Source organism: Schistocerca nitens, chromosome 1 (genome assembly GCF_023898315.1).
Source record: "Schistocerca nitens isolate TAMUIC-IGC-003100 chromosome 1, iqSchNite1.1, whole genome shotgun sequence".
NCBI lineage: Eukaryota > Metazoa > Arthropoda > Insecta > Orthoptera > Acrididae > Schistocerca > Schistocerca nitens.
In genome coordinates this window covers 769,433,819-769,452,599 of record NC_064614.1, presented here as the reverse complement: position 1 = coordinate 769,452,599, position 18,781 = coordinate 769,433,819, and the positions used below count along the sequence as shown (strand labels likewise).

At 43.3% G+C, this 18,781-nt stretch overlaps 1 protein-coding gene across 1 annotated transcript in view; it reads left to right on the top strand.

Moving 5' to 3' along the window:
• The window catches only part of LOC126202556 (uncharacterized), a 31,797-nt gene that overhangs the window by 8,226 nt on the left and 4,790 nt on the right, over nt 1-18,781 (top strand). The window contains exon 3 of the mRNA XM_049936878.1: nt 6,356-6,490. Coding sequence (XP_049792835.1) covers nt 6,356-6,490 — 135 coding nt within the window. The remainder of the gene's footprint in view (nt 1-6,355; nt 6,491-18,781) is intronic.

Here is an 18,781-nt window from a genome sequence, read left to right as displayed (position 1 = left end):
ATAACGAGTGCATGCGTTGTTCTTTAGTGTGCGCTACCACAGGTATTGTACAAATGTCGGTGTGGGAAGGAATTTTCCAAAATATGACACCTCATAAAAGACTCGCACTAGAATCCTGCAACAAACACCACTGACATTGCAATTTACCTTACGTTTAGTTCGTTAATATCAATAGGCATTGTCCCACTTAAAAAGTGTATGTTTGCATAAAAATACACTTTCCAAGTATTACTATACAGTCTGTTGATTAGCTAACAATACGAGGTCGTGACTACTAATACATTGTGTGAAAATCACACATCAGTAGCACCTTCCACTTCCGCAATATTTGAAGTGCAAGTTTTAGGTGCTTCACCCTGTATATTCTTTCCCATTACGTACACATATTTTTTAAACAAAAAATGTATGCTGAGCAGTGAACTGTTTTTTTTTTCCTGCTCGCGATCGGTTTTCACAGAAAACAGGAAAGCTGTACTTATCGTTTATCGGCTTTTGATTAGTGTATTACTATGGAATCTGAATTCGCAATGACACTAAAAAAGGCTCAGGGTCAGAGAGAGGGTAGAAGCAGAGACAGACATGGGGAGGGTTCTGGATTCGCTTGTGCCTTTGTATCTGTGCACAAATTGTCAAGTTTACTTGCACTCATACTTATTTGTTACTTATAAAACAAGTTTTTGGAAACAAAGGAGTTTGGTTGAGAAATCAGCGAACTATAAAAAATACGCACCGACTTCGGAAAGTATATTGCACATGTCATCTCACGCTAAGACCGTTGAGCAACAAGAGTGCTGCATTGTCAGAATAGGATAAATGTTCCAGGTTTGCTGCAGTGTCAGTTCTGCTGCGGTGTGGATAATAGGTGCACCACAGTGTAGGAATGAAATGGCGCGGCTACTTGAAAAGTACTCCGTAGTTGAAGTAATCGTGACAATACGATCCTTGTGGACAAAATGTCTAATTCGCATTAAGATTCACCTTGAAACTCTGACGATATACGAACCTAATGCAATGTTGCGTCCAACCGTAATGAAATGGCACCAACAATTTGGCTAGGCGGTACTAAGGCCGCACTGACGTGGCTGATGCTGACAGAGAATATCAGACTTGCACCATGCGATTTCCGTATTTTAGACAATCTGAAAGACTTTCTGGATCTGGAGGGGAAGAGATTTTCCAACAATGAGGACGTTCAAACGGCGCTTCTCGAATGGCTCATGACTAAGGAGTGAATTTCTATCGTCAAAGATCTGAACGATTGGGAGAACGCCCCGACCACTGTTTACTTAAACATGGTGACTATGTTGAAAAATGGTGTCATCTATCTGTGTCACTTTGAAGTGTACTGCAGCATTCAGTAAAAGTTATTTGGTCTGCCATAATAGTGTGTAACTTACTGTTTGAAGCCCCCTGCAATTTTGATGACACTTAACTACTATTCATTGAGACGAAAGCCGAAATTGGCGAACTACGTAAAGAACTTAAGTCATTCCATAAAAATACCACAAAGCTTAGTGCAGAATTTAAAGTAAACACTGTGTAAAATCCTTACATCCGACAACCACTAATGTATAACAGAAACATGACCTCGCCATTTATAAGATACAACCAATTACTGACATCACACAGGTTTTATCACACAGGTTTCTGAGCTTGTGCTCCACACTGATATAAACAAGCAGCAGTCCGATCCATGTCAAACAGGACATACATTTTACCACTAAATTAACACCTAGTGCAGAAGTAAATAGACACGACAAAAATAGGAATAAACAATAGATAATAACGAAGTTGATAGATGAGCAAACCATTAATAACCAAAATGAGACGAACTGAAATTTCACTTTCATTCAAAGACAATAATTACGCTGAAGTCACCTCGCTTTTTGATCGTATCATGAACGTAAAAAAAGGAGAGACATGGTTCTTGATACGGTGTGTGGTCACCATGGACGGAAGTGCATGCTTCGCAGCATGCTCCCATGTTGGCCAAAAGGTTAATAAGGGGTTCTTGTGGTAGGGCGTTCTATTCCTCCACCAACGCGCTTGATGGTCCTTGGCGCATGTGGAAGTGTTGTAACACGTCTCCCTAACGCATTTTACACGTGCTCGATTGGATTTAAGTCGGAGGAACGGGCAGGCCACTCTATTCGCCGAATATTCTGTCATTTCAAGAGCTCCTACATCTGCGCTCTTCTATGCGGTTGGGCATTGTCATCCATGAACATGAAGTCAGGGCTGAATGCAACACTGAAATGTTGCTCATGATGAAGGAATGCAGTGTCACAATAACATTGACTGGTGAGTAACCGTGTTCAGAGATACGTAGGTCACTATGCTCATGTAAATTATACCTCCCCAAATCATAACATCTGGACCACCAGACAAATCATGTTAGACAATGTTCTTGGAAGCACTGCGTACACTCATATGGCAAGAAGTGGGAACCCATAATGCACTCAGGAATGATATGGAACACTATCCAGCGGGCCGCGGTGGCCGAGCGGTTCTAGGCGCTTCATTCCGGAATCGCGCGACTGCTACGGTCGCAGGTTTGAATCCTGCCTCGAGCATGGATGTGTGTGATGTCTTTAGGTTAGTTAGGTTTAAGTAGTTCTAAGTTCTAGGGCACTGATGTCCTAAGATGTTAAGTCCCATAGTTCTCAGAGCCATTTGAACCATTTTTGAACACTATCGTTTTGGTGACCCAGGTTTTATAAAGTGAGAAAGTATAATGATGGATGAGCGTACTGGCCTCCATGTGCTTCTTTTCAGGAGTGCAGTCGGACTTGAATAAATTTTTATTGACGACAATGCGGAACCGCACCGAACTGCGCAGGTGGAGGAGCTCTTGGAACGAGAGGATATTCGGCCTTCTCGTTCCCCCAAATCCTATCGACCACGTACAGGAAGCGTTGGAGAGACATATTGCAGCACATCCATACGCACCAACGACCATGCAGCAGTTGTGAACCGCGCTGGTAGAGGGCAGGAACGCTCTGCCACAGAAACTTTGTGGCCTACATGGGAGCACGTTGCACAGCACGCGTTACCGTCCACGATGATCGCACTCCCTACTAACAAGGGAACCTCCCCATCGCACCCCGCTCAGATTTAGTTATGAGTTGGCAAAGTGGATAGGCCTTGAAAAACTGAACACAGATCAATCGAGAAAACAGGAAGAAGTTCTATGGAACTACGAAAAAAATAAGCAAAATATACAAACTGAGTAGTCCACACGAAAGATAAGCAACATCAAGGAGAGTGTGAGCTCAGGAGCGCCGTGGTCCCGTGACTAGCGTGAGCAGCTGAGGATCGAGAGCTCCTTGGTTCAAGTCTTCACTCGAGTGAAAAGTTTAATTTTTTATTTTCAGACAATTATTATCTCTCCGCCCATCCGTCCAATGCGAGGTAACTGCGCCGTAGTATGGGGACGCTACACCTAAACAAACATTGAAACACTCGACGTCAGTCGACTACAGCGCACGGAAGAGAGAGTATTCCTCCTAACGAGACCCCCTGGCTGGCAGTTGACTGTTCGCTACTTTGGACGAGAGTGCATTAAATACGTGAGATGTATTCCGTGGGCAATATGAATCCAGCAAATATAGCGGACGGACGGACAGATAATAATTGTCTGAAAATAAAAAAAATTAAACTTTTCACTCGAGCGAAAACTTGAATCAATGACCTCTCGTTCCGTAGCTGCTCACGCTAACCACGGGACCACGGCGCTCCTGAGCTCACGCTATCCTAGATGTTGCCTGTCTTACGTGTGGACTACTCAGTTTGTATATTTTGCTTATTTTTGTCATAGTTCCACACAACTTCTTCCTGTTTTCTCGATTGATCTGTGTTCAGTTTTCAAGGCGTATCCACTGTGCCAACTTATAACTAAATCTGAGCTGGGTGCGATGGGGAGGTTCCCTTGTAAGAATCACTTCCCTTCACCTGTAATGCCCAGCAGTGACTTCAGTATAATTATTGTCTTTGAACAAGAGTGTCATTTCCAATCGTCACATTGCGTATTTCATTCAGTTACCTTCTGTACTATACTATAGCAGTTCTTTCCATCTCTAGTCCAAGTTTCATAGATCTGTGTTGACAGTGACACAGTATGCGAAAGTTATTTACACCATTCAGTATGTTCTAATAATTACTACACTTATTATCATTTGTATTACTATTATTTGCTGCTCATGTACTATGCGTATTGCAGTGACAATTCACCAAAGATTTTCGGTTAGACATAAGAGAAGGCATGAAGGTCCTCATCATATCCGACAAAAGAACTGCAAAAATATATATATGTTGAACGGACAAATTTATAAAATCACAACTAATTGAGGAATTTTAATTACATATATTTGTCCTTCTCAAAACTGGTCAGTTCCAACAGTCAACTCGTTTGAGGTTTCTAAAAGCGCGTAATACTTTCACTGTGAAAGAAGACTACACCTTTTACCGATCATATGCATTATATCGTACGGGTTGTAATAACTGAGAACCTTTCTCAAACACCTATTTGGAATACATGTGCACTGTGTTCGTTTATAGTTTCAAAAATGGTTCAAATGGCTCTGAGCAGTATGGGACTTAACATCTGAGGTCATCTGTCCCCTAGACTTAGAACTACTTAAACCTAACAAACCTAAGGACAGCACCCACATCCATGCCCGAGGCAGGATTCGAACCTGCGACCGTAGCAGCAGCGCGGTGCCGGACTGAAGCGCCTAGAACCTCTCGGCCACAACGGCCGGCTGTTTATAGTTTCACTGATCAGTAAACTCTCATACGAAATTTACTTTTTCATTATAGAGAGCTGTACGTAATGTAATTATACTTTATTTCTAACCACAAAGTAACATTGTAATATGGCCTAACCAACTTACTTGTTCGCAGAAGAAAAACTTAATTCCGATAGCTTGCTTTTGAAGATGGAGCTACAGGCTTGGAAATGAATTGTCCACAATAAAAAGAAATCTAGATGTGACTGAGTTCTTACCGCAAAACTTCATTTAATTAATGCGAACACAAATTTATTCGTTATAAAACTCAGTCCTGTTGCTCGTATTCTACATTCCGTCCGTCGTCCTTGCAGCCATGTCCCACTTCCAGATTATTCTAGTGAGCGGAGCGGTAATTCTGTATAACTTAAGTTTTCCTTTCCAACTTTATTTTTCATAGTTCGCCGTATGATGCCACAGATGTACTGTTTTGCTTAATAACTACTTCACCCTTATTCTTGAGATATCTCATAGGATTATTTGTCCATGAGGAAAACGACATTTTCGTGCTGCAAAATCGGTAATTTTTATCCCAGGTGTGTTTAACATTTTACGTGAACGGTATAATCAGTGAAAGTTAGTTATTGTTTGCATGTTCTGTCAATTTTTTATTTTCTATTATGTGATTACAGGTTGAAAGATGAATTAAAAAGTTCTCTGGTTTCCAAACGCGTCATGTAATTAAAATTACACCAGCTTTCCGCCAACTACTCCTTGGCCATTGGCAAACGGTCAGGTTGAAAGACGAGGCCGGCTGGTGTGGCCAAGCGGTTCTACGAGCTTCAGTCTAGAACCGTGCGACCGCTACGGTCGCAGGTTCGAATCCTGCCTCGGGCATGGATGTGTGTGATGTCCTTAGGTTAGCTAGGTTTAAGTAGTTCTAAGTTCTAGGGGACTGATGACCTCAGATGTTAAATCACATAGTGCTCGGAGCCATTTGAACAATTTTTTGAAAGATGAGCTTGCGCTTGAAATAGGAACTTCCTCAGTACATTGTGTCGCAGTTTTTTTTCTGTCCTCCTTTCGTGTGTAGTATTTGATGAAGACACTTAACTGATGATCCGGAAATCATTTAAGATTTTTAACAAGAGAACTGTGTTAGCTTTGATAGAAGAACTGTTTGTTACTTACAGATCCTACACTCAAAGTTTACGTCTCATATTATACATAGAATAAGGTTTGAAAGAGCGAGAAAACGAGTAATTTTGATGCGAATATGCAGAGAATTTTCCTAAGCGAAGCGCAAGAGTGTCAGTTAGTTTGAGAGATCGCTATAGAAAACACAATGAACGCTAGGACATGCAAAACGTAGCTGTCACCTGCTGATGATGTCTTTCATATAAAAAACCAAACTCCTTTTTTTGTAATAATGGCCAACACTACAGCGCGAAAAAGGCGTTTTGTCTATGAACGGTAATTTATGTAGCTGACGCGAAAAATGTCCACTCCAGTAAACTTGCGTTCTGGTAGTTTCGTTAGTGATTATGTAAACTAAAGAAGTCACAGTGCCACTAAATAATAACGCCCAATATAGACTTTGCCAACCTGCGATTTGTATTTGATTGCAGAGTCGGAGTTCTGCAACGCTGTGCGCCAGGCGATTGGGCTGAGTGACCTTGAGGCTGCCCAGGTGGCGGCTCACTTCCGAGCCAACGGCGGTCGCATCCTCTACCGGCAGTTCTGCTCGCTCATACATGGTCAAGGTACCCACTCAGCCGAGGATCAATTCCACATTAACACATACGACTACAAGATTCACAAAAGCACTTTTAAACGCGTCCGTGCCTGTAAAGGACACTGTGGAATGTAAACTCTGTGAAAATTATAGGTAAACATTGGAGTAAGTAGTCTCTTGTTTATCTGTTTATCTTTTCCATTACAACTGATATTAAAAAAGATATATCACGAGCGCATTCATGGTGGTTTCCTTTGCGTGGTGGGGAATAAATAACTATATTTACTAGAATCCACAATTGGCGAGCACGACTTGATAGTGAACACAGAAGAATCACTCCAAACATTATTTCAATTTTACTGCGGCATTTTAACTACGTTTTGTACAACAAACTCATCGTTGAACGACACCAATATGGAAATACCACGTGTGGCATGAAAATGCCACCTGTCTATCCAAAAAATGTAAAGACATGGTTTTTGCAAGTGGAGTCCTAATTTATCACCGCAAATATTACCAGCGACATGACAAGTATAATTTCGTTTTGGGATGCCTAGCAAAGTTGCTGCGCTAATTAATTATCATGTCCAAAACATCATCAGCCTCTCCATACACAGACTTGAAAACACGCCTTACCGCAGAATTTGACGAATCGGAATCACTCGAAGTTAAAAAAAAAAAAAAAAAATGGTATCCGAAGTGGAACTAGGGGGCAAAGAGCGATCTGCTTTTCCCCGAGAGGTGCCTGCTCTTGCCAGAACGCAAGTAACCGATGATTTTCGAAGAACGTTTTTTCGTCAACGACTACCAACCGATCATTCTATATCAGTAATTGGTTAAGATGTAAATCTCGAAGCAGTGACTTTTGTGGTCGATAAAACTGTGGAGATTATGAGGCCCAGCCAGTTCGCATATAGAACGGAAACTGTTTCACCCTATCTCAAGATGACAGTCTTTCCCATATCGAAAGACATCTTTCAGAACTAATGACCCAGATTCAGTAACTACGAACTGGGACACGATCGAGAAGCTGATAGAAAAGACAACTGCATGCACAGAAACATTCCGTGTGCTGGTATCATTATAAATTCAAACAGAACGCGAAGAAATGAACACTACCATGTGCATTTGTTTCTCATCTGCCCATTAACTGTCAGGCGGAAAACTAGGACACTAGTTACTCAACCGAAAAACTTAAATCGCTAGTACAGGCTCTGTAGACATAATTACTGGCATTTTAGTGTTTTTGTTAGACCCACTGCATGATCGATCTTGAGGAAATACGTCTGTCACGCCGTTTCATTTGGGCTGTAAATGGCAGCGGTGCTTGTGTGGAGCCAGTGTAGAAAAGAGTAAAACCACCATAGAACTAGTTCTAGACCACAGAATCTGACCACAGCATAACTATGCAATTTGATTGCATAATCTTACTACCACCCCAAAATAGGAAGCATGAGCGACTTTCAGTGTTCTTGTTGCGAGCTCCATGTGAAATGTGAAAAATGTACAGGCAGTACTGGCAATGTCGTCAATCGCACATAATCAGATTTCATGTGATATTCTCAATGCCGGTGGTAACGCACTTTCTCTCTTCTGTCAGAAGTGTGCAGGTAATTAATTGGATGCTAACTTTCACCTTGATGAAACAATAAACAGTAAAGCCGGCGACCTGGGTTCCCATTTGCAGAGGATTTTGTCGGTGGACTCTACCGACCTGGCGTGCCTCCATTAAGATACCCCAAAATGCAGGTAAGCCAACACAGTGGATTCTATCTTCGTAAAGGAACGCATGTTCCTGCAACTATCCGTGAGCTATGAACTTAACGTATGGTCCGAAATGCCAACAAGATGTGTCCATTGACACTTGTCTCGTGAATAAAAACTAGCCCAGTCCCCAACTTGTTTGACTCAGGCTATCACTTCTGATCTCCATATTTCCAAATGTGCCCACCAGCTTCCCATATAAAGTAAATATCACTTCATTTGTCATTGATTAATTCCGGCAAATTCTTAGGTGGATCGGTACTGGCCATGCAATTTTTGCAGAGAAGGTCTGCATGGTGCCTTTAACAGATCATTACACTGTAAGCAATGTATTATTGAAGTCTGTACGAGATCGAATGCAGTTTCCTTCCATAGAATCTGCTTCATCATCAGTGTAGTATTGATAACTGCAACTGCTAGCTTTTTCTCTTCTCTGAATTTTTTCAAGGTTTGAAACTTTTCGCTCACTCCCCGGAATGACTTCGGTGGGCTTCGTAGGAAATATTTACGCACTTCGCGATTGTATCTCCCTTACACTCGAAGCACCCTTTACTTTGCTGGCAGATTCATGTGATGTCCCAAATTAGTTCAAACTAACCATTCTAGGTTGTGTATGGAATCAGAAGTCAATGTGTATCACAATCATTAGTTTACATGGTGGCAAGATTATATATTTCCGTTCAGTATTGGTGAAAATTTGACATAGTATCAAGAATCGTCCAATAAACACTTAGCACCCCGTCATCAGGCTACATGTGGCCCGACGGGACCATCCGACCGCCGTGTCATTCTCACTTAGGATGCCGATAGGAGAGGCGTGGGGTCAGCTCACCGCTCTCCCGATCGTTACGATAGTTTTCTTTGACCGGAGCCGCTGCTATTCGGTGGAGTAGCTCCTCAAATGGCATCATGAGGCCGAGTGCACTCCGAAAAATGGCAACAGCGCATGGCGGCCCAGATGGTCACCCATCCAAGTACCGGCCACGCCCGACAGCGCTTAACTTTGATAATCTGACTGGAACCGGTGTATCCACTGCGGCAAGGCCGTTAATAATCACTTACTCTCTTAAATATTTATGTCACATTATGTATAACCAGTTTAAAGTATAAATGAAGCCATGGTGCTTTCAGAACAGACTGTGCCCGGAAGTCTGGCACTCCTGTTGCTAGTAAACTAATCATTTTTCCACTGAAGCTACTGGCGCCGTCGTCTACGTGATTGTGTTCTTACACCGCTTGAGAAGTGTGTGTCCTGGAACCTCTTCTCCGCACCCACTCGCTTTGTCGCTTAGAAAGACATGTAGGCATCGACATCATTTAAATATATTCTGACTTGTATAAATGAGAAATGTCTATCCAATTTCTTTTAGGATGCAGACTGCTGCCTGTGCAGTTTGCCGAAATGCAGGATCTGGAATTTACTGCATTGTGGATTTGCTTTTCTCAACGTCACTTGTTTGGCTTTTTTTCAAAAATTTATATCTGTTTGAACTCCTAGAAATGTTGCTGCTTTGAATTAAAATCGTGTTAAGAATGTGAAGTCAACATAAGAATGTCAGCTGACAAGCACAAAAAAGTCTACTGTGTGGCCTATAACTCCTCACAAAATCTTATTTTTTATCTATGATCGATACAGTAAAAAAATATTGTATGTGTATTGCTATTCCCAGTGCAACATTTATCATAACTTCATTAGATTTTCCATGTACAGAAAGCGTATTTATTTCACGAATCAAGTGGCTTACAAAACATTCGTTCGACCGATTCTTGAGTAATCTTCATCAGTCCAGACCATTATCTAAAGCTTTTTTACAAGTGTTCCACGCACTTCGAGTTTGTTTTGTAATGTTCGTGCCACGCTGATACAGCAACGCGATACATGTACCACAGTCCACCATTTGCTATTCATTATGGAATAAGTTTTCTCTCTTCCCAGTATGAAAGAGAAGATCCAGCGAAGAGTTGCGCGTCTCCTCAGGAGATCGTTTACTAAGCCGTTACTTAGGTGTTCAGTTAACTACAGTGGTCCTACAGAAGAGAGTTTTACAGCTGAAATTCCGAGAGCGTGCTTTACAAGAAGAATAGGGCAACATACGTTACGCGAAATAGCCACGGCGAGGAAATATAAAATCGGAGCCATTCACAGGCTTTCTTCCCAACCATCATTCACGAAAATAACATTGAAGGAGGACATGACAGTGATAAACCAAGCACCCTTCGCAACATACCTTACGGTGGCTGGCGAAGTTTAGATATACGAATGGGTGGTCAAAAGCTTTGTGATAAGGGTATCGTGCATTTCGAGTTTATTTCCTAACGCCCATCGCACAGTAGTGCAGTAATTCAGCATACGAGGGCGTGCTGAAATGAATGCCTCTAACTTTTTATTCTATTCTCGATATTGAAATGTACTGCCCCTGAACTTTTTATTCTATTCTCGAAATTGAGTTCGCCCACTCATGAAGTACCCTTTGCTTCAGCATTACAATATCAGGCCACGCACATGCGCTCCGACATCGGCAATAGTCCGACGCCTTAAGTTCACTGTCGTCGATCATCCTCCATATAATCCCGACTTGGTCCCATCTGTTTTTCATCCGTTTCCAAAACGTAAAGAATACCTTCGAAGATTTCACTTGGACAGTGATGAAGTGTTGCAAGCAGAGGAGAGGCTGTGACTCCGTCAACAAACATTTCACAGTGATAGTATCAACAAAGTGATATCTCGGGAGATATGCGATCGTCGCCAGGATAATTATGTGGAGAAATAAACGTGTAGACGTGAAGAATAAAGATGTAGAATGTTAATAATGTTTGTTTTATTAAAAAGCTTCAAGAGTTTTCACGTAAAAAGATAGGAGGCACTACTTTTCAGCTTTCATCAATTACCCCTTTCTACTGAATCAGTTATATATTGTGTCAGCTAAATAATTCTCATTCTATAAGATTGCTCCCGTTATTTTCATACTTATCTTTGGTTATTTCACATATCAAAAAAAGTTTTGCATCACCACAGTTCCCAGAACTCCTGAAGATAGACGTTGACCGTGGATATTGTATCACAGACACAGTCCCTTTGACTGTTCAGAGATGTCACTAAACCCGCTCAAAGACGTAAACAACCATGCATGAGCAGCGACCATTAGACGGAGGGGGCCGACAGCCGATCAGTTCCACTCATTCCACTAGGAAGGAGGTACACGGCTCGTGTTGTCTGTAGTTCAATCATGCCTAGACGGTCATGCCTAGACGGTCAATACCGTGGTTCGATCGCGTCCGCGTTGTTACTTTGTGCCAGGAAGGGCTCTCAAGAGGGGAGTGTCCAGGCGTCTTGGAGTGAACCAAAGCGATGTTGTTCGGACATGGAGGAGACACAGAGAGACAGGAACTGTCGATGACATGTCTCGCTCAGGCCGCCCAAGGGCTACTACTGCAGTTGATGACCGCTACCTACGGATTATGGCTCGGAGGAACCCTGACAGCAACGCCACCATGTTGAATAATGCTTTTCGTGCAGCCATAGGACGTCATGTTATGACTCAAACTGTGCGCAATAGGCTGCATGATGCGCAACTTCACTCCCGACGCCCATGGCGAGGTCCATCTTTGCATCCACGACACCATGCAGCGCGGTACAGATGGGGCCAACAACATGCCGAATGGACCGATCAGGATTGGTATCACGTTCTCTTCACCGATGAGTGTCGCATATGCCTTCAACCAGACAATCGTCAAGGCGTGTTTGAAGGCAACCCGGTCACGCTGAACGCCTTAAACACACTGTCCAGCGAGTACAGCAAGGTGGAGGTTCCCTGCTGTTTTGGGGTGGCATTTGGTGGGGCCGACGTACATGGAAGGCGCCGTAACGGCTGTACGATACGTGAATGCCATCGTCCGACCGATAGCGCAGCCATGTCGGCAGCATATTGGCAAGGCATTCGTCTTCATGTACGACAATTCGCGCCCCCATCGTGCACATCTTGTGAATGACTTCCTTCAGGATAACGACATCGCTCGAGTAGAGTGGCCAGCATGTTCTCCAGACAAGAACCCTATCGAACATGCCTGGGATGGATTGAAAAGGGTTGTTTATGGACGACCTGACCCACCAACCACTCTGAGGGATCTACGTCGAACCTCAGTTGAGGAGGGGAACAATCTGGACCAACAGCGCTTTGATGAACTTGTGGATAGTATGCCACGACGAATACAGACATGCATAAATGCAAGAGGGCGTGCTACTGGGTATCAGAGGTACCGGTGTGTACAGCAATCTGGACCACCACCTCCGAAGGTCTTGCTGTATGGTGGTACAACATGCAATGTGTGGTTCTCATGAGCAATAAAAAGGGCGGAAATGATGTTTATGTTGATCCCTATTCGCATTTTCTGTACAGGTTCCGGAACTCTCGGGACTGAGGTGATGCAAAACATTTTTTGATGTGTGTAGTAATTACTAACCTTTGTGCAGCATATAATGTGTGTCTACACAAACAAGACAAATTATTTTAGAATGTGTAACAATGCAAACAGTAAATTCTCTACAGTCGTTCTGGGCTTCTGATATGCTTTCACCAATTAAATATGTAGTCATTTTGAGAACAGTGCCTTATCTCTGCCCCTCATTTTACTGTAAGCCTGTCTCGAAAGAGTAGCGAACGCGAAATAATCTGGCTGGTGAGGCGATGGGCTGTATCAAGAGACAATCAGTGATGTGACATACCAGCCAATACACATACGAATAAAATTTCCCCCATCTGCCTGTAGTCTGCTCTTCGACATTTGTGCTGAACAGATTGCGTTGATTTTAATATCAGCGGATTTATGCAGACCGCCGGTTTGCCATTGTTGGATTCAATGTGAGCGACGCATAATATTAACAACTGTTAGAGATACTGTACAGGGTATTCATATTTTTGGAGGGGGATTCAGTAGCAGAGACATGTCCTCATGCAAGGCATGCCCCAACGTTGCTCGAGAACAACTTAAGCGTGTGGTATGGGGCAGATACAAAGAGCCGTTGTTGAACAGAGCGCTTTCTGGCGACCACACAACCTATCGTAGACGATTGCTGAATGGTCTGGGCGACGTTTAAAAACGATATAAACGGCTGCCAGCGGAAGTTTTGTTAATTTGTTCACTATAGTTTCATTCTATTAAATATTATAAAAGTTATTTTTGTGGCCTACTGTCCGAAGACTGATTTGATACACTTGTCCACACTAACATATCATGTGAAAGTCTCTGCGACCTACACCAAATGGAACTGTTTATTATTGGTTTGGTGCATAAGTTCGTAGCGTTTTTCTATAAGTTTAATAAACACAACAGATACACGTAACAGACTCATCAATAACATGTTCTCCTGCACTATTTACAACAGTCTTCCAACGATGGGGTAACTTTCCGATTCCGCGACTGTAACAATCACGTGGTTTTGAGGCGAAGGATTCGTCGAGCCATGTTCGGAGAGCATTTTCATCCGGAAAGGATATTCCTTGGGGGTTGTTCGACAGAAAAATGGTGAAAATCTGAGAGCACAAGATCAGGTGAATAAGGTGGGTGCAGAATTACTTCCCAACCCAACTCCCGTATAGCATTTTTTGTCAGTCTAGCAGAATGAGGGCGGGCGATATCATGAAGTAGCATTACTTTACCTGCCTTCTTGGTCGTTGTCCTGGATTGCATCTGCAGGACGTCTCATTTGTTGACAATAAATGTCAGCAGTGATGACTGCACGTCGGGGTAGAAATTCGTAGTACACCATACCGTCGCTGTTCCGCTAGATGCGTAAGATAATCTTTTGTAGGTGCGCGCACGTCAATGCACGGGGAGCTGCTGCTTATCACAGTTCATCACATTTGCCAGTTCCAGAATATAGTGTCGTGTATCATTGTGAATTAATGCGTTTAAACGATCTGCATCAAACCTCGAAGGCCTTCCTGAACATGGTGCACTGTCATTCATAAAAATTCCATCTTTGTTTGGGAACATGAAGTCCATGAATGTCCGCAAAAGGTCCCCAAGTAGCCGAACACAATCCTTTTTAGTCAATAATCGGTTCATTTGGACCAGAGGACCCAGTCCATTCCGTATAAACACAGCCCCCACCAATATGGAACCACCACCAGCTTGCTCAGTGCCTTGTTGGCAACGTGGGTCCATGGCTTTTTACGTTCTGCGACACACTCGATCACTTCCACTAGCTCTTACCAACTGAAATAGGGTCTCACCTCACCCGACCTCGGTTTTCCAGTCGTCTGAGGTCCAACCGATGTGGCCATGAGTCCATAAGAGGCGCTGCAGGCGATATCGTGCTGTTAGCAAAGGCGCTCGCGACGGTCGTCTGCTGCCATAGCCCATTAACGCCAAATTTCGCCGCACTGTCCTATCGGGTGCGTTCGTCGTATGTCCTACATTGATTCCTACGGTTATTTCTCGCAGTGTTGCTCTTCTGTTGGCACCGACTACTCTAGCAAACGTCGCTGTTCTTGGTCGTTAAGTGCTGACCGTCTGCCACTGGGTCCTCCGTGGTGAGATGTAACGCCTGAAGTTTGGTGTTCTCGGCGCACTCTTGACTCTGTGGATCTCTGAATATTGAATTCCCTAACGATATCCGAAATGGAATGCCCGATGCACCTAACTCTAAATACCATTCCGCATTCAAGATGTTAATTCCAGTCGTGCGGCCATAGTTACGTCGGAAATTTTTCACTTGAATCATCTGAGTACAAATGACAAGTCCACCCGTGCACTGCCCATTTATATATTATGTGATCAAAAGCATCCGGACAACTGGCTGAAAATGACGTACAAGTTCGTGGTGCCTTCCATCGGTAACGTTGGTATCCAGTGTGGTGTTGGCCCACCCTTAGCCTTGCTGACAGCTTCCACTCTCACAGGCATACGTTCAATTAGGTGCTGGAAGGTTTCCTGGGGAATCGCAGCCCATTCTTCACGAAGTATTGCACTGAGAAGAGGTATCGATGTCGGTCGGTGAGGCCTGACACGAAGTCGGCGTTCCAAAAGAACCCAAAGGTGTTCTATAGGAGTTAGGTCAGAACTCTGTGCAGGCCAGTCGATTACAGGGATGTTATTGTCGTGTAACCAGTCCGTCATGGCCGTGCAACGTTGGGAAACAAGAAGGTGCTTAAAACATCAATATGGGCCTGTCCGGTGATAGTGCCACGCAAAACAACAAGAGGTGCAAGCCACCTCCATGAAAAACGCGACCACACCAGAACACCACCGTCTCCGAATTTTGCTGTTGGCACTACACACGCTGGCAGATGAAGTTCACCGTGCATTCGCCATACCCACACCCTACCATCGGACCGCCACATTGTGTACCGTGATTCGTCACTCCACACAACGTTTTTCCACTGTTCAGTCGTCCAATGTTTACGCTCCTTACACCAAGCGAGGCGTCGTTTGGCATTTACCGGCGTGATGTGTGGCTTTGAGCAACCGCTCGACCATGATATCCAAGTTTTCTCACCTCCCGCCTAACTGGCATAGTATTTGCAGTGGATCCTGAAGCAGTTTGGCTTCCTGCGTCATGATCTGGATAGATGTCTGCCTATTACATATTACGACACTCTTCAACTGTCGCTGGTCTCTGTCAGTCAACAGACGAGGTCGGCCTGTACGCTTTTGTGCTGTACGTGTCGCTTCACGTTTCCATTTCACTATCATATCGGAAACAGTGGGCCTAGAGATGTGTAAAAGTGTAGAAATCTCGCGTACAGACATATGACACACATGACACCCAATCACCTGACCACGTTCGAAGTCCGTGAGTTCTGTAGAGCGCCCCATTTTTCTCTCTCACAATGTCTAATGATTAACGAGGTCGCTGATATTGAGTACTAGGCAGTAGGTGGGAGCACAATGCATCTAATATGAAGAACTTATATTTTTGGGGGTGTCCGGATACTTTTGATCACATAGTGTACCTTCTGTACGTGATACTACCGCCGTCTGTGTATGTGCATATCGCTGTCCCATGACTTTTGTCACGTCGGTGTATATGGGATTCACTAGTTATCCTGCACACCTAAGTCGACTACACTGTTTACACGACACGCAAAATTTCATCGGATGAAATCGTGTGGAGTACTGGGCATGTGGAGCATGGTGTGACGTACATTTTGGAGAATTTCATACATATAGATGAACGGAAGTTCCTCCATTTTTAACCCAGTTCAGCTTTGTGTGCACAGATCTTTTTGTGTTCTACAAAGAAAGGTACTGAACTCGTAGTAATGCGAAAAAAACAGGATCCAAAACACGGCTTTAATGACCCTTCTACGAGAAGGTCACTGAGCCGCGGTACACATACGAATAGGACAATGGTGGGGAAGGAAATTAGCCTTGTTGTCAAAGGACCAATGCTGGAAATCGCCCCAACCGATTAGGGGAAACCACGGGAAAAGTAAATCTCTGTAGTTGAGCAGTATATTGAGTCTCTCTCCCCCCGAATACGAGTCTAGTGCTTCAGCCACTACGCCACCTCATATACGGTCTGTACGAGAGTGGGTCTCAAATCCACTTCTGGAGTACCACTTCGCGTTTTACATATTTACAGAAATCACGCCAGAGTGATTCACAAAACCACAGCCAGTTCCCTTCTACAAATGTCGGTGATAATCCATCATAAATCAATGTAAATCGCGCACTGATGTATGCTCATGGGCATTCCACGGAAGAAATCGGAGGACATTCATTCCTTATATAACACTGTGCGTCCTATTAGCCGACATTTTTTTTACCTTAACAGCCACTATGGGAACATTATAGAAATAGATGAACGATATTTGTAGACTACGTTCTGAAAACTGATACTTTCAGTTCTCTAAGTAGAATTTCACTAGATATTATGCAGCTTCTTCAAGTCTCTGCTAGTTAGATTTTCCACTCTCCCTGCAGTTAAACACATCTTTGCACATTCTCAAGCCACCTGGGTGTTAAAGCCTGAGCCAGATACTAAATACTTAAGTAGCACATAACACGTACCGCATGACTTTAGTAAGAAACTCCTTTCATAGCAGAGCTATTTTAGCAGTTTCCATTATCCATTCGCAGTTTAGTCTATATGGTCCAACAATAGGTCACCACGCATTGTGAATTTCACGTACTTTGAGAGACGTCACGCGACATCTGCACAAAACCGATCTCCCAACGAAGAAAGATGACGTAGAGAAAAAAAGTGTGGTAAAGTGCCCGATTACAGATCCAAAGGTCTTGTGTTCGAATTCCTGTTAGTCCCGGCATTTTTATTTGTGACTTATCACTTCTCTCACTTTTGGAATGTTTGTTGATGTGAAAAATGCCGAGATGCAGCGTGATAAAAAAATGATTGTGTGGCATTGTTGACCGGAATAAACTGTAGCTTCACGCGTAATTGGGTGGGTACGTCTTTTAAAGGTCGGAGAAAGACAAAGGCGTACCACATCTAATAGCACCATACCTAGTAAACCAATGTGGTGCTCAAGCCAAACGTCAGATTGGTGACAGCTTTGCATAAGATTAAAAGCTATTAAAAGCTGTATACCAGTCATTGCAGCAGGCTGACGGGTTTTCGCTAGATGATTCGACGTGTTTTCACTGGGTGATTGGGCGTGTTTATCTTATAGCTGGAGGCTGTGACTGCTGTGGAAGACTCTGCAGGAGAGACGCTCAGTAGCTCGGTACGGGCTTTTGTTAAAGTTTCGAGAACATACCTTCACCGAAGAGTCAAGCAGTATATTGCTCCCTCCTACGTATATCTCGCGAAGAGACCATGAGGATAAAATCAGAGAGATTAGAGCCCACACAGAAGCATACCGACAATCCTTGTTTCCACGAACAATACGAGATTGGAATAGAAGGGAGAACCGATAGAGGTACTCAGGGTACCCTCCGCCACACACCGTCAGGTGGCTTGCGGAGTATGGATGTAGATGTAGATGTGCACTAACCTGTAAGTGTTACCAAAATATGGATGCACTTCTGCACTAAAAATGTCGGAGACACACGCTAAATATGTGAAATACTTACTAAAAAAATACACTAACTACATTTAAAAGGAATGAACTAATTCATAATAGAGACTCCCAGCAGACGCTGACGCTCTGTTAACAATTCTTAAGATCAATGGCAACAATTTCACGTTCTTAACGACTATTGTTTACGTTTCTTGCACTATACTACTAATATTACGTCAAATTCTATGGAATCAATGTCTTTCTTTAGTCTCTCAAAAAAATTTTCCAAATGTAGAAATATTTCTCTCCATTTCGCTTTACGTCAGAGAGCAGAACCTGAATGCAACAACGTCGCTTGGAGAATAGTTCACCAAGGAGCCCTCTGCTTCCCCCTTTAGTACCGAACTGACGCCACGAATAAAATTTAACCGCCAATTCCTTACCGCCATCTTCCTTACTTTTAATAGAAATAGATCCCTCTAATATCAGCAGGCTGTTCCTCCTTGGTAATGGAATTTCTTATTTCCCGAGCACACACTCAAGGAAGTCCTTTATCAAGTCATTTGATTGCCAGTGTCCAGTTACTGAAG